Genomic DNA, 16,963 nt, shown 5'->3' with positions numbered 1-16,963 from the left:
TGAAATATGTTGCTGTACATGAGGAAGACATGCCTGGCACTTGAGAGCTATCACAGGGCTTCCAAAATGGGAAGGGATTGACCAAAAATTCCTTGCTTGGAAGGGGGCCTGCTGTTTTTGAGCCACACGGACATGGTAAGAGGCCGAAAAGCCAGATGGATAAAGATGCTCATATGGTCAGGTCTTAAGGCTTAGAGCAAAGATTCTCCTGATGAAGAGACTTCTACTATACATAACAAATTTACACATACCAACACTAATTACTTTATTTTCAGTGTTGTGGAAAGACCTTAAAGGTTGTACTTGGTGCTTAGGGACATAGTTTAATGGGTGACATTGGTGGTAGGGTGATGGTTGGACCAGATGATCTTGGAGGTCTTTTCCAACCTGAATGATTCTGTGATTACAACTTTTGATATTTTTCTCCAAGTGTAGCTATTATTTTTTTGAATATGTTTGCCACACATGCAAAAAAAAAAAAAGCAGCTATCTAATAAAACAGATGAACAGTAACGTGATCTCATTTTACAATCTGACAGCTAATTTATGTCTTCACTGCTGAGTAATTATTGTGTTGAAATGTTTAAAGGAAAAACAGTAGTCGACAGTATTTTAAGTCCTATTCTTTTCGTAAAAAAAAAAAAACTGTGTTTGTTTGTTGGTTAACTGAATTGAGTAAGAGAACAACAGTTTTGACAGAAGATATTATAAAAAAAAAAAAAAAAACATGCCATAATGTGTGTAGCTAGGTTACTAAATTCAGGAGAAACTGGCGAAGAAATTGAAACTTGAGGCAAGTCAGTGCTTTGCTTTGCATGAAAGGCAGTGGTGTATTCATGTATGGCTTTCACCAATAAATTGTGTTGTGAACAGCTTGCTGTAAGGCAAATACCCTGCTATCTAAACAGTTTTAGCCTCCAGCTGTGACCTTCTTCTGGAAAGGAGGCACCCGAGAGGGTAGTTGTGGTGAGGGGCTGCTGTCCCAGCAGCGCACCTGAGTATCAGGACTTCTTCTGACCAACAAAGTCTTTCTTTTGAGGTGTTTATAACAAGGTGGTGGAGGCAGAAATGGGAGAGGAGTAACTGGATTGTAAAGGGATTAGACAGACAGTCTAAGTAGAGAAGCCTGTAACTTTCCTTAACTTTTCTCTTCTGCATGTTTTAGAGAATATAAGAAAACTAGAACTGCTCCCTGATATGATTAATTGCTTCTGTTTCCAGCCTCTATACTCTATTTCAGTTTTTCATTTAAGTATGGTTGATTAAACCCCAACTTCAACTTCAGAAGTCTCAGAACTGCTAATTGATGGTGGCCATGAGAGACTTCTTAAAAAGCATCACTAAATGTTTACCCAATTTTCCAATGCTTTTCCTAAGCATCAGTTAGCTGCTTCTGAAAAAACAGAATACCAGGTTAGATAACCAATCCAGCACAATATACTGGCTTTCTGGCATTCTTTTTTTTTTTTTTTCCTCCCCAGTTTAAGCTAATTGTTTTTTCTAGCACAGTAAGTTTTACAATTACCTAGATTCCTTCACTCCTGGGTGTGAGCAAAAAGTAGACTTTATCCACATCAGATGCTGTGTATGGATGTTATCTTGATGATGCTTGAGGACTCTGTTATAATCAGCCAAGCTGCTCAGTAAAGAACCCTAATTAACTGCCTTTCTTTTCTGTGCTGGATTGTCCTTGCCTGTGTAGCCACTTCTACTTTAGCTATGCTTTGTGTTAAAATTCCCTGTCAGCATCTGTTCTGCTCTTACGCTAAGTGATGCTTCTGAAGCAGCCTATGCTAATTTCTCCTTACCTACATGTAAAGAAATATAATCAGTGACATCTTTAGTCAGTGTGATCCACAGCTAAAACTTTCTCAAATGATGTAGCATGTCCTGTTCAATAATTGCCTCTGTAAGCTCCAGCAGAGTTGACATTGCAGTAGCAGATGTGTTGTCTGTCATTGGGCTTGTGCCAGAAGTGGAAGTGAGTAGTTAGAACTGCCTGGTGATTTTTTTGTTGAGTGTTTCATAAATGCCATAATTGTCTGATTCAGACCTTCTGCACAGGATTAAGTATTCTTTAATTTTCTGTGAACACACCTTCTGGCTTTCACACAGGCATTTTCTTTAATTAGAGTTTAGTTCCTGTTTTTCTGAAGATTTAACTCATTTTTGTTTACTGGTTTTTAACAGGTCTTCGGAACAGGAATCACCAAAGTGAGTTTTCTTTAAACTTTCTGTGATAGATTCCTTAGCTTTAAACTATGTAACAAGATACATAAATTATTTTTTCAAAGTATTTGTATAGTTAGAAGACAGAAATAATTGTGTAAACCAATGAATATTATAAAGCTTTTTTTAAAAAAATGATATTTTGGATAAGGATGTGGGAGGTTTTAGGTTCTAACATGACCTAAGTGTTCTTAACAAAATAATAATAATTTTAAACTGTTCAATATAACCTTTTGTAAAAGTTTACTGATGCTAAAATCTGCTGGTAATTTTATCTGGTGACTGTATATAGTGCCAGAAAGCATTAACTGAAGTAATTTGTCATGTTCTTCTGGTTTTGTGAATTTTTTCTACACTGGAAAATCATTAAGAGCTATGCTCTCAAGTTGCAAGTGAATTTTTTCTTAATAACATATGTTCTGAAAAATGTATTATGATGTGTTTACATATACAGTGTTCCTGCTTACTTAACAATGACTTTACAGAAATCATGAAAACCTCTTGGAAGCTACCAGATTTAAAAAAAATAATAATCATAATAGTATAATTCTTTTATTTTTAAGTGTCATTATTGTTTGCTGAAGTATTTTCAAATTATTGAAAGAGCCAAGTGAATCATGTCTCCTGAAAAATATTTCCTGTGGTAACTGAAAATCCTGCAAATGTTGTACAAACCATTTAATTCACATTGCCAAGAACATGTAATAAAACTGAGCATCAGAAATATTAAGGCAAAACCAAGTTTGCCTGATGACGTCTTTCAACATAAGTTGTAGTCAGATTTCTACAAACTGAGAAATAAGTGTTTGCATTATTAATGTTTGCGGGTCCTGTATGTTAAAAGTCTACATTACATTCCTCTATAGCATAGTTTTACTTCATTGACAGCTAGCAGTGGCCCCTGGGAATGGTTCAGAAAAGCTCGCATATATGAATAGAGTTGTACCAGAGCAGAGACAAATGTTTGAGTTCACAAATTCTAATGCCAAGGTTTACTTCTGGTGCTTCCTCTCTGTGAGAATTCGATGTTGCGTTTTAGGAATGGTGAAGTAGATTATGAATTTTATACACGCTGTAAAAAACTAATAGCACACGTGCTTCCAAGGATCAAATGTACTTCATTTCGGTGTTGGGTTGTCAGTAGCAGCGTAGAGTATTCCTGCAAACTGTCCTGCCGCTGAGCATCTATGATGCAAGTGCAAGGTCAGTCTGCAGTGTGGCACACCTCAGTTTGTGCCATACGCAACACTATATGTTAATGATAGGACGCTGTGTCCAAGCTGCACTGAGCTTTCCCAAGACACAAATTTTCACAAAGTATTGTGTAGTTTTCATGAAGATGGATCTTTTAGTATGTATGGTGTCTGTGAGTTTGATCTAATTGAAGAACAATTTTAGTTGTATTAGAGGTCTGCATTTCTTCACCTTCAGAAGAAATAACTGTAGCTGAGTGAACATTTGAAAGGTCATGGGGCACTACCAGGCAGCTTGTCCAATTCTAAGATCCGATGTATTCATTTACTTACTGTTTTCTTTTTTTTTTTTTTCATCGTTGAATTTTAAGGTTCTTGACCCATTAGTTCAGGTCTACACTTCCAGTTAATTCTGGGTCCTTCTTCATGGCTATAATTACCTCAATGACAGAATATAGTACTGTTATTAGACCTGTCATTGTCACTTCATTTCCTATTTCTCTGACAATTTGCCATGGCTTTTCTGCAATCCACCTTCTCGCAGAGAGATAAGGTTGAGCTGGCATTCACGTGAGTGGAATGAAAAAGAGTACTTTGCAAAAATGAGTGGAATCACAGTATACAGTTTTCATGGGTAGGACTGGAGTGCCTTTCCCCTGGGGCTCAACTCTCATTTCCTTCATGTTACTGTGATTTCCTGTACCACTTCAGTACTGCCTTTCACTGCTGACCTCCCAAGTAATTTGCTAAAAATGTTTCTGCTACTCAGTTTTGTTTTGTCTGTTCTTCTGGACATCCACAGATCAAATAACTGTTACTTTGAATGGCAAGAAGTGTTAAAATCCAAGTATGAAATTGGCTTGCTCATGGAACCGAGCAGTACGTTTGAATGTTTTACACTGTTTTACATAAAAATCTGGATAACAATACCTTCCTAATATTTATTTATCTTTCTTAAATGAAGGAACGTATTGGGAAATAGTCCAACTCGGAATTCTCTGACCCATACCTCACCTAAAACCTTGGCTCAGTCTCCCAATGGATTTGGTAACATTTCTGGCTCGTACCCATTGGAAGGGGTGGATAAACACTTCTTAGAAACATATGACAACATTACAAAAAGTAGCTCAACAGAAGATTCTGGTCAGTACTACTGTGATAAGGTATGTTCAATTGCATTCTTTTAAAGTCAAACCTGGTGCTAAATGTAGCTTTGAACTGTAGACTTAGAATCTACAAAAATTGTGATTATATCCTGGGATGAGCGTGTTTTATGCAGTAATAGGAATAAATCTTCTTGTCTTATTCAAACTTATCTAAGACGATATAAAATATGATAGGCAAGCCTACCAACTACATTGTTTTCCCCATAGTGTCCAGGTTTCAAGGGTGTTGTACCTATCATTTTTTTTTCCTTCAGTCACCTTTAGCAAGGACAACATGTTGAAAATTTTAATAGATATCAATTGGAAAAGCTAAGATGAAAGTAACAGTGTTAGCGCAGAAAAAGCATAGAACATATTCACCATTATACATGCTGCTATTTTTTAAATTAAAGGTTACAATTGTGAACATATTCTTTAACATTAACTTCTTCCTTTTTAAAACATGGATTTACATAGAATATACTTGTTCAGCATGTCTACATTTGGGTACGCTATATTCTAATTTTGCTGCTGTCTTGTTTTAAAAATTAGAAAAGTTTGATGTTGATTTTTCTGTATATTACAGAATGAACTAATTGAGGGAGATTTACTTTTGGTGCGAATCACACCAGATGAAGATGGGAAGTTTGGATTTAATCTAAAGGTAAAACACCAATCTTTTGGTTAGTTTTACAGGATTTATGTAGATGATTTAGCATTATGATTATTTTTCATTTTTAATGTAATGCTTTGGAGGAAACAGTATATTCTTGTGGACTTAAAAAATTTTTAGAAATGGCAGCCTAATTCTTAAATGATAAAGGTTTATTTTCATGTTACTTTATTAGTTCTGTATTTTTTAGCTGCCTGTACTATGGGTATGACACATTTCCAAAGCAAACTGCCTATTTTGCTGCATAAATGTGGACTCCAAAATTTAATTTAAGGTATTAATTTCTGGAAAAATCTGCTTCTGTGTTATAAAACAAGTTAAATAGTTTGTGCTATCGTGCTGAATATACCCATAAAAAATCACATTGGAGAGATGAAAATTAATTTTGGAAGAAAATGGAAATAAGTATTGATTTCCTTGTAAATTTTTGACATCCCCTCACTGAAATTCTATTTAAAAAGATAGAGTAGTGTGAACTAGCCATATCAAAATCAGGGCTGAGTTTGATGGTTTTGCTTTAAGCATTTATTGGTGGAGCAGTCGTAGAGCTTCATGTAAAGGGAATAAGGGAGTATAGCTGTCTGGAAGTTTGCTACCTGATCTCTTCCAAGTTCATCACAGTATTTAAGGATACTGTCCACCTAGTGAGTTCAAATGTTGAATTAGGCTAGCTCGAAGCGTAGGATTTGAGTAATGGTGCATTTGATCTGTTTATCACATGTTAAAATGTATGGGCAGGCAAAGACACTGGTTTTAGTTAACTGGAAAAAACATGCCCTCCTGACATTCACTCATGAAAATTCAATCTAACTGACTTACAGTGATAGAACACTAACTTTATAAAAATAAAATTAAAATAGGTGATTGCTTGTTTAAAATGCTTATGTTTATTATAATGATACATTTACAGTCATTATTTACTTGACCTCTAGGGTGGTGTAGATCAAAAAATGCCATTAGTGGTATCAAGAATAACTCCAGGATCACCTGTAAGTAAATTCTTGCCATTTTTAATCTCTCATTTATTACTTCTTCCACCAATGTCTAGTCTTTACTCATAGGAATTTGGAAACACACAACCAGTATGAAATAATAGATGAGCTGGTTTCTTTAGAAATTGATTTGACCAGTGTTTTCTTGAGCCATGGATGAAAAGATTGGGAACTGTTGAAAGCATGTTTGTTTCCCCCATCATCTCAAAAAGTGCATCTTGAAACGGCTCTGGAAAATGGAAAATGTTTGAAGAAGGGCAAAAAGGATGTTTGAAGATGCAGAACAGAAGTGAGTAGTCTGGGCCTCAGCAGCCAAGAAAAAAAGAAACAGTTTCAGAGAGATATGGCAAAAATCTGCAAGGTTTTGGAGCACTATGAAACAGGTAGCAGGGGATTCCATTAAAAGAAGTAGGGAGTATCAAATTAAGTTTGTGAAAGTCAGGTTGAAAATGAATGAATAGTAGTGGTTCTTCATGAACAAGACACCTATGAAACTGCTTGACAAAGGATGTTGTGGTTAAAATAATTTCGTAGGGTGGTTAGGAGAGGATAAATGCTTGAGGGAACAACCTGTTGACAGCTTGTTGTGGTCTGACTATTCAGTAACTGAGGAAATCCGTAGAGCTAAAAACACTAATAGGATGGGGGAATACTGAGGGCAGGGCAGGGGTTCAGGAGTGGGGAGCAGAATATGTTCAGGCATTGGAATGAGTTGCCCAGGGAGGTGGTGGAGTCCTGGGGGTGTTCAAGGAAAGGTTTGTTCGCGGTGCTTAGGGACATGGTTTAGTGGGTGACATTGGTGGTAGGGGGATGGTTGGACCAGGTGATCTTGGAGGTCTTTTCCAACCTTAGTGATTCTGTGATTCTGTGTTTGCACTCATCTTGTTCTGCCATGGATATTTGCTTATGGCAATGTTTCTGGACTAGGTGTGACATTCATCAGAATCAGTACAGCCGTTGAGTTCTTATGTTGAATTGTGAAATAATAATAGTGATTTAACACTGTGGTAACTTTTTTCTAAATAAGTGGTTCATAAGTTTGTGAGGATATGCATCTTATTTCACTCACCTTCTTCCAAAGTATATTTCCCAACTCTCATAAAACGATCTCAGTGCTAACTTGATAGGAGATAGTCCCGACTTAATCTTACAAGTCTGTTGTGCTCTACATATTAGAGACTCTTGAAATGTGATAAGCAGACACAGGGCTGATATCTGAATGTCATGATGTAAATCTAGCTAAAAGAAATTGTTTGAAAACTTGTATTCTGTCCCATTTAAGATTTGTGACTTGACTTAACGCAGTACATAGCAGTCTGTTATGAACTACAATATTTGAATAGAAGAGTAATAGGAAATTATCATTATAACTTGAATCCACAAAGCGAAAATGAAACAGACCTTAAGGGTTTGTGTTCAACCTAGCAAACTTCGTAAGGGTTATTTGAGATATTGAAGTGAATGTAAGACAAACAGGCTCATTCCACAATTAGTGAAGGAAGGATGCTTCTCCAGAGGCAGTGGTTATCCTTTGGCGGATCAGACTGTCTTCTGGGAAATATGGAAGTATCAATCTGTTTTTCTCTTTGTTGACTGGAGAAGGACTGTAAATCTAACTTAAAGGCTTCATTTAAGTATCTCCAATTAGTAATTGTAGGCATAAATAGAAGTGAACAGTTAGCTCTTTAGCCTTATAAAGCAACAAGTGAGCAAGTTATTGAGGGTCAGGGGATAAACTGGAAACTGTTATACAACGCAGTATATATTCAATAGCAGTGTTATGTAAATCACACCATATTACAGGAAGAGGAAAAAATAGAGAGCATAACAGTATTAATGTTGATTATATAGTTTTCCATAAACTAAATTTCACGATCTCTTGAGTATTTAATAAAATGTAACTGATATTTGAAAGTTTAAGTAGTTGTATGGAATGCATTTTTGGTTTATTTTAGCTCCATAGAACATCAGTGATGTCATTCCTTCATTGTATTTGCTGCTGTTTCAACTTGTTCTGGATTCACTCATTACCAAGCAAATTGTGCTCAGGGACACCATTTAATAATATTATTTGCCAAGATTATTTATCAGGTTTGTAGGTTACTTTTTTTTTTTCAATTTTCCTTCAAAAAGATTTGTCTTTTTTTTTTTTTGTGGAAGAGAAGAATCTGTACTCACAAAATAAGGCAGTATTTTCCCTTTGGCATCCTAAAGTTGTGTGTGTTTGTTTTTTAAATTCCTTTCTACTACAGCAGTAATCTAGAGTGCTGGAAAATTTTGAGGACAGAATAGCAAAATGAGTTGCAGGAGAGCATAAATCTAAAGAACAACAACTTCTTGCAACTGTTTTTTTTTTTTAACAAAATTTCTATACTGTTTTTTTTTCCTCCCACAAACAGTATTAATGTCCAAAGGTGATAAAGAAATAGTTATGGTTGTATTTAATAAAACTTCTGACTGAAAAATAGTATGCATGCTTCTTGGAGCAATAACAAAGTGATTAGCATAAAATGAAACATTGGGTGTGTCAATAGGACAGGAAGCCTTTGACATAATTAATTGTCTGAAAAAGCTCTATATCTGAAAAATCTACAAATTATGCTTACATGGAAAGAATTAATTCCCCTTTGAGATATATTTTATACAGTCAGATGATACAAGCAAGAGAGCTGAGGCATTAACATGTCACATGATTAATATAGCTTCTTTGAGCATAGATATTCATCTTCTCCTGTAATAAAGAATAATAGCCAGCAACCAACCAAGAATTCTAAATTATAGACAAATGTAGGAGCTCAGAAACCATTTCTTCTGTATTTTTGTTGACATCTTGACACTCCTAGACTGACCAGATATGGTCTGTGTGACTGATATGATCTTTATATCATTTATCTTTTCAAATATTACTAACAGCATTTTAGAGTGATTAAATCAGTTGTTCATAGTCGCATTCTTCAGTCTTGCCTTCATAAATTGTACAAAGTACGGCAGGGACTCTTTTGGGGAACTGTGAATATCTGGTTAAATCAGTGTTGAAGGACACCATGGATGATTATAATTCCCATTCTTCCTCTCTTTTCATATCTTTTTCATTCATCATTGACAATCTTCCATATCCTTTTTTCTTCTTTCTTTAGAAAAAGTTTGGGGAAAGCAGTCTTAATTTTTTTAATATATTTTTAAGCAGCTTTTCTGATTGGATTCTTTTTTCTCTTGCATACATCTTTGTTTTCTCTATCTTCCTTCTCTTCTCCTTTATCTGTTTTTTGGCACTTACACACGTTTTAAATTTTCTTTCCTTTTACTTTATTTTCTGACACAAGCGGTTCTCAATTTATTTTCATCTCCCTATCACTTTTTCTTCTAGCTCTGCATTTTTCTTTCTGTTGGTTCTATCATCATCACCTCTCCTTTCTGTCATCTTCTGTTTTTTACTTGGTAATGTAGTACATCACTGATAAACTTAGTTCAGGAGAGCTATCCATGCTTCCTGCAAGGCATAACCAGGATCAAGAGGAAAGGGCTAATTTGAGCGTCTTGTTCACATTTTGTTTCTTGATAGGGCTAATAACACTGGATGAACAAAGTTCAGGGAACCTGTGGTAGCATGAAGGAAATAGAGGGAACAGCTATGAATACAGAAAAAGAGATTGTAATGGACTTAGGTCTCATTTACAAAAGATTTCAAACGGAGTATTTAAGTATATGACTCTCGTATAGCTGGGTACTTCCTAGACAAACTGAAAATCGAGATAGCAATGAAAATAGAATTGTTACGTAAGTTGACTGCCTTGTCAAAGGTTGTCTTGAATATCTCCAAGGTGGGAGACACTGCAGTCTATGGGCAGCCTGTTCCAGTGCTCAGTCACCCTCACAGGAGGGAGGAAAAAAAAAAAGTGTTTCCTGATGTTCAGATAGAAACTTCTGTGTTTTAGTTTGTGCCCACTGCCTCTTGTCCTGGCTCTGGGCACCACTGAAAAGGGCCTGGCTCCATCCTCTTTGCACCCTCTCTTCAGGTATTTATATGCATTAATAAGATTCTCCACTGAGCCTTCTCTGCTCTAGACTAAACAATCCCAGCTCTCTCAGCCTTTCCTCATGCTCTGGTCCTTTAATCAACTTTGTATATCATAGAATCATAGAACGGTTTGGATTGGAAGGGATCTTAAAGATCACCTAGTTCCATCCCACCTGCCACGGGCTGGGATGCCACCCCTAGATCAGGTTGCCCAGGGCCTCATCCAGTCTAGTCTTGAACACCTCCAGGGATGGAGCATCCACAGCTTCTCTCAGCAGCCTGTTCCAGTGCCTCACAAGCCTCTGAGCGAAGAATTTCCTCCTAACCTCTAATCTAAATCTCCCCTCTTTTTAGTTTAAAACCGTTCCCCCTTGTCTGCCTAAGCAAAAAGTTGCTCTCCATCTTTTTTATAAGCCCCCTTTAAGTGTTGAAAAGCTGCAATAAGGTCACCCCGGAGCCTTGTCTTCACCAGGCTAAACATCTCCAGCTCTCTCACACTTTCTTCGCAGGAGAGGTGCTCCAGCCCCCTGATCATCTTCGTTGCCCTCTTCTGGACCCTCTCTAACAGTCCCACACCCTTCATGTGCTGGGGGCCCCAGACATGGACACAGCACTCCAGGTGGGGCCTCACAAGGGCAGAGCAGAGGGTGACAATCCCCTTCCTCCATCTGTTGATGCAGCCCAGGACACAGTTGGCCTTCTGGGCTGCAAGCACGCATTGCTGGCTCATGTTGAGCTTTTTGTCCACCAGAACCCCCAAGTCCTTCTCTGCAGGGCTGCTCTCAGTGAGTTCTTCTCCCAGTCTGTACTCATGTCTGGGATTGCCCCGGCCCAGGTGCAGCACCTTGCTCTTGGCCTTGTTGAACCTCATTAGGTTCACGTGGGCCCACTTCTCAAGCTTTTCCAGGCCCCACTAGATGGTGTCACTTCCTTCTGTTGTATCAACCACACCTTGGCATAATCTGCAAACTTGCTGAGGGTGCACTTGATCCCACTGTCTATGTTGTTGATAAAGATATTAAACAGTACCAGTCCCAGGACAGACCCCTGAAGGATACCACTTGTCACCAGCCTCTACCCTTGATATAGAGCCATTGACTAAGACTCTCTGGGTGCAGCCTTCGCGCTAATTCATCATTAAGCTATTATCATCATCATTCTGGCCATGGCTTGAATTACTTTGTGCTGGATGCAAAGCTAAGTGTGCTAACAAGTGTGGCAGGAAAAAAAGCCAAACAAATCCTAGAATACAGAAGATAAACTAAATTGCTGTATCCAGGACAAGCTATAATGCAAGTTTTCAGTTGCAATGGGGAGAACTGTGTCCTAGCATTCTATGCATCGCAGGTAGGTAGCACCGAAATGTGTTGCAAATGCAAAGTACTTGAGCATCGTAAATCAAATACTCACCTACATCATCTTATTAAAACTCTAAGTGAATGAAATGGGGATATCATTTGATATCTACCAGTTAAGAATGATAAATAACAAAAATACGAAATGTGTATAAACTTCTTAAAATTGTAAAAAGAAACACATGTACAGGGAATGTCATGTTACTTAAATTATCCTCGGTTTAATAACCTCAGTCATATTTGGGCTTTTCAGTATTCACTGCATAAAAAGTGAAGGATGTTTACTTAATAAGTCTGTCATCTTGTATGCTTAGGATGCTTTTTCCAGAAATTCATTTGCTGATGTTTAGTTTTTGAAATTTATATCTTTAAGAGCAATTTGCTAATGGCTATCTGATAAATAAAAATTCTTTTTTTAGCTATTAGTATGCTGTTTGAACTGTTGCTCATCTTCATTGAGAGGCTTTGAAGCAACAAAAAGCTTTAGATCTGATCTCTTTGATAGAATTTCTGTAACAGAAGATGAAACTTTATCAGGAGGACTCTGAAGAATTTGCTTACATGATGAACTTAATATTCTGATTTGTTCCTGGTTACATGACTGGATGCAATGACATTAATATGTTTCTTTGGTCTTGAAACAGGCTGATAAATGCATTCCAAAACTGAATGAAGGTGATCAAATAGTATTAATTAATGGCCGAGATATCTCAGAGCACACGCATGACCAGGTGGTCATGTTCATAAAAGCCAGCAGAGAATCTCACACGAGAGAGCTTGCACTTTTGGTCAGGCGGAAAGGTAACTGGGCTTATTTTATTCACTTTTAATGTATTCGAGACTGTTGTTCTTATGCTTGGGTGGAATACCCTCTATTTAAATACATGCGTTCTCGGTTCACTTGGAATATGTCCATGCTAGAAAGTTCTCCCTGCATTTAAATTAGTATCATAAGTAGTTTTAACTGGAGGCTCTTTCCAATGCAACAAAGAATCTGTCAAGTTAGAATTTCTTCTTATGTTTTTAGCTCTAAAAATCTACAAAACAGCAAATGATTCCTTTCAAAAGTTCATTTTGTAAATATAGCATCATTTCACAAATCTTTAATTGCATGTTTGCAAATACCCATGAGCTGCTGTTGCCCAGCACGATTATGCTACAAAACAAGTCAAATGAGCTTTTTAAAAATTCTTACAGTAGATGTTTTATCATAATAATGAGCTTGACCCATGCAGTCTACTCACTAAATTGCTGCTGGCAAACAAGACAATCTTTGAAATATGTAGGGTCATAGGTCCTTATATTTAAAATACAGAGGACCAATCCTGTTCCATTTGCTTGCTCCTATTTAAAGACGTGCAGATCCCAGGAGCTTTCAGATGAAGTGAAACTTCTGGTTTATTATTTACTTTCTTTAGGAGCTATGATGAGACCTTAACACAAATGATTATAGAAGGGTTTTGCAAAGAGTTTCTGATTACATTATGACTTAAAAATCTGGAGGGATTATGCATTGCTGGGAAACAGGAGGCAATAAAACCTCATAAATGTTATAGGCCTCTGTAGCATTTACTTTATTTTAAATTTTGTATGTTTCTTGGAAGACAGATGTCTCTGTGTTTTGTTCTACCTGAACATAGTCCTGCTCCTGTTATTGCAGACCTCTCCGCTGGCTCTATGCAATATTTAGTCTTTCCTTAACCTTTTTTCTAGTCCCCCTCCTACCTGCAGATAAGTCTCTGCTTACTAAAGATAACCTGTGGCTCCATGCCAGTCATTTGTATAGGCATGAGTGCGAACAGCTCCACATTTTCTGTAGTTTGGCAGGTATGGGCCATTGTGAGCATTGCAGAGAATATCCACAGATGGACACATTCAGTGATACAATAGCTTTCATAGAGCAACAGAACTGCTGTGTAGTTTTTCATTAACGTTTTTCATGTTCTTCGACATGTTAGCAAGAAGTGGCAAATATAATGTTTTATAATTTATTAAATCAGTTCCCTCGGTGTTAGTATAAGAGATTAGAAAAGAGAATTCAGGTACTCTAATGGAAAAGGAGTACAGTATAAGTATGTTTGTGTTCATTTTACTGTGGGAGGTCCAAGCTTTTTGAGATATTCTATTAATTAATTTCTAAATTATTTTAGGCAAAACTCACGTAGTTTTCACAATGGTTAATGTTGTGGGCCATAAGCCTGTCCAGCAGTTCCATCTGCAAGACTAGATGGCAGCAAAAAAAAAAAAAAATCTGTGCATTTGAAAGTAGTGGTTTGCCATCGTAGTTAACTCCTTAAGGAGTTTATTTTCCCTAAAGACCATGAGGACTTTTTACTCTTTCCCCTTCCTTCAGTAATATGGTATATAAAGAAATGAAGTTAAGTCCGTTGCTGTTACTTGCTTTCTTGAGACCTGAACTTTGCAAATCTTGTTCTCACAAGCTGGTAAATCTTAGTATGTGTTGCAAGCACATTAGTGCTGTATGTAATGGATTTTAATTTTCAATGCATCTTTCAGTAGTTAAACAGTTTGTGGAGCCTAAATCAGAAGATGAAGTTGATTCCCAAAATCTCCCAGATTCTCTTCTTCCTATCTGTTCCGAATATGCTGATACTCTGGAGGAGTCTATGGAACAGCTAAGGAAAGGACTGGAAAGTGGGACAGTACTTATTCAGTTTGAGGTAGGTAATACTCAACTCTCAAATGCTATTAATACAGACCAATAGCAGCTGTGACCATCAAGTAAAGTCAGGGCTTAATTAATTACAAAACTTATTGTGTTCTCTTCAGATAAGACTGAAAGGGAACGAATATGAGTTGCCCATCAGTTTCACACTCCCCTGCAGGAGAAAGAGGAGAATGATTTATCAGTCTTGCATAAAACATTATCTGCTGAGAAAAATGTTTTAATTACCATGTTTCTAGCTCAAGTACCCAAAGCTTACTAAATGTTGGGTTTTTTATTGAGTAGAATAGCAGGGAGTTGACAGAGCATAGTCTTGTACTTTGTTTCTTTTCCTGTGCTGCTCAGTGAAGTTTCTGAAACCTTTTATACCCTAACTTGGTTTTTCACTTTCTCATATTTTGCTGCCTTTCATGGAGTGACAGCAGCAACTTGACTGTTCCTGTTCTTCTTCTCTTAGAGGCTGATATGAAAGTTTTGCTATGTTAATTTCTATTCGAGGTTTGTAATGTGCAGTCTGTGGTATTTTTCCCTAGCAAGCTAAATTGATGCTTACTTCCTGGGCAAATTACTCTGTAGGTGAGATTCCCCCCTATGTAAGATAAGACTTGGATGAACTGCTGTATAGATTAATTCATTAATGTTTGTTATATTCTTCAACATATCAGCAGAGAATATCCTAGAAAACTGACTAATAAAATGTTATTGTAGTTTATTAAAATAGTTCTTCAGTGTTAGCATAAGAGATAAGAAAAGATAATTCAGTTCCTTCTCTAATGGAGACAAATTAGAGTGTGAGTATGTTTGTGTTCATTTAGCTATTGGGGATCCAAACATTTTTTGTAACTTTGGAGAAACCCTGGTTGTTGTTATCTATTAATTTCACATAGTTGAAGTCTGACATAATCCTTTCTAACTCTGGAAACTTGTAGAACCGCAATGCCTTCTTTCCCTGTTTTTGATGTTTTTCCTTCATTGTTGGTAAAAATGCCATGAGATTCAATGGTGATTGCTGAAGAGTTGTGGTGTTATTTATTGTATAACCATTCGTTTTATGAGGACTGCTTTGTTTCCAAAATTTGTGAGTGTTAAGATTTTCCCCACTTTTTTTAAAAGAAATTCTAGACTCTGGTTTCTATCAGATCTCCAAAATCCACACCAGTAGTTACAATGCTGTAGTAACAAGTCTGTTAGCTACCGAAACAGTAACTCAAAAGATATCAGCTAGCCTTTAATTGTGCTTATTGTGCATAAATTTAGTCAACAACTTTGACAATGTTTCTTTAATAATCTTCATAGAATGTTTGATTATTTATGACTTTTTTTTTTCCTGATAACATTTATAAAAGGATATTCTTGATGTTACAAAAACAAGTGCAGAACCCTTTTGTAATGTAATAAACTTAGTTTAGTGATAGCTTAGCGATCTTTTTTCTTTCAATTCATTGTTTAGTGACCTTCAGAAGCAGAGACAATTGCAACATCTCATCAGCTTTGGTAACTCTCACAATCTCCATTCATGTTAGTAAAATAGAGAATAAGTATTTAGTACATTATCACATATAAAGTTTTTCCAGAACATATTCCTATAATTATAATTTATGTCCAGTTAAGCAGAATTTAACAAGTCTGTCAATGGTATATGACTTTTTTGTCAGGCAACAACAACAAAACTCCAGAACTGTTGCTTAACATTAAGTTATTCTTCCTTGTCTTCCACAAAAAATAGAAATCTTAACTTGACTCAGGCAAAATGGAACTTAAATTATAACTAGTGGAAGCTGTTTGATTGCTACATAGGTTATCAAGTTCTCTCCCCACATGGCATCCTTCCTCATTCACGCTGCGCAGTTGAAAAATGTGGTGAGCCATGATACTGAGACCCAGGATTCAGCAAGTCTTTTAATAGAATATTTTTGTACATTATTCCCTTTCTCTTAAAGTAGGGGATTTTAGCATCCTATTGGTTTCACTTAGTTTTATGTGTGAAACCATATTCTAAATCTTTAAACGTGAAAGATGTAATTACGTCTTTGTTAAGTCTCGTGAAGTACTTAAAACTCTGGCGCAGCCGGGTTACTCATTTGTAAGTTGCTTTCATGTATATTTAATACAGCAAAATTGTAATTGTATAATTGCATTTCTTGATTTGTTGTTGTTGTGTTTTTCCTCCTGTACCCTTTATTGCCTTAAACCATGCTCCCAATGCATTTTGATCTTAAAATTTATTTTTGGTTATATGCATACTTGCCCACATTCATTTCAGATAAAATTTGCGAGGTAGAGCTTGGCCCAAAAGAAAGGGAGTCACGTATTAAGAGACTGTGATAAAGATTTGCTTTTTCAAATATTTGCAGGGTTGAATGTAGTAGTTTTCGTCCAGAAAACGTTTGAATTTTTGTATTACAGTTGATTCCAAGAAATATCGGTCTGTATTTTTTTTTCTTCTGATGTTTTTTATTGCTCAGTTCTTCCACGCTCATTCTCAGTTTTACTTCTAGCCCTCTCCTGTGGTACATCTTATAAGACAAAGAAGACTTTGCAAGAAAACAGTTTATGTATATCAATGATTTGCATATTTTCTCTTTTTTCCTAGAAATTCTTCTAGAGATGATGATGATGGAGTAGGAATAATAGAAATTATTTTCACATAAAAAGATACATTTATATAAATA

General features: G+C 36.4%; 1 protein-coding gene across 7 annotated transcripts in view; it reads left to right on the top strand.

Moving 5' to 3' along the window:
- PTPN3 (protein tyrosine phosphatase non-receptor type 3) overlaps window positions 1-16,963 on the top strand; it is a 167,352-nt gene that overhangs the window by 123,555 nt on the left and 26,834 nt on the right. For all 7 annotated transcript variants that reach the window (XM_080583037.1, XM_080583038.1, XM_080583041.1 and 4 more), the window contains 6 exons: window positions 2,191-2,214; window positions 4,387-4,585; window positions 5,154-5,231; window positions 6,173-6,229; window positions 12,250-12,406; window positions 14,123-14,286. In XM_080583037.1, the coding sequence (XP_080439163.1) occupies window positions 2,191-2,214; window positions 4,387-4,585; window positions 5,154-5,231; window positions 6,173-6,229; window positions 12,250-12,406; window positions 14,123-14,286 (679 nt within the window). The remainder of the gene's footprint in view (window positions 1-2,190; window positions 2,215-4,386; window positions 4,586-5,153; window positions 5,232-6,172; window positions 6,230-12,249; window positions 12,407-14,122; window positions 14,287-16,963) is intronic.

Source organism: Anser brachyrhynchus, assembly GCF_964034855.1.
Source record: "Anser brachyrhynchus genome assembly, chromosome: 2".
NCBI lineage: Eukaryota > Metazoa > Chordata > Aves > Anseriformes > Anatidae > Anser > Anser brachyrhynchus.
Note: the sequence above shows the minus strand (reverse complement) of the source record. Positions and strands in the feature narration are given on the sequence as shown.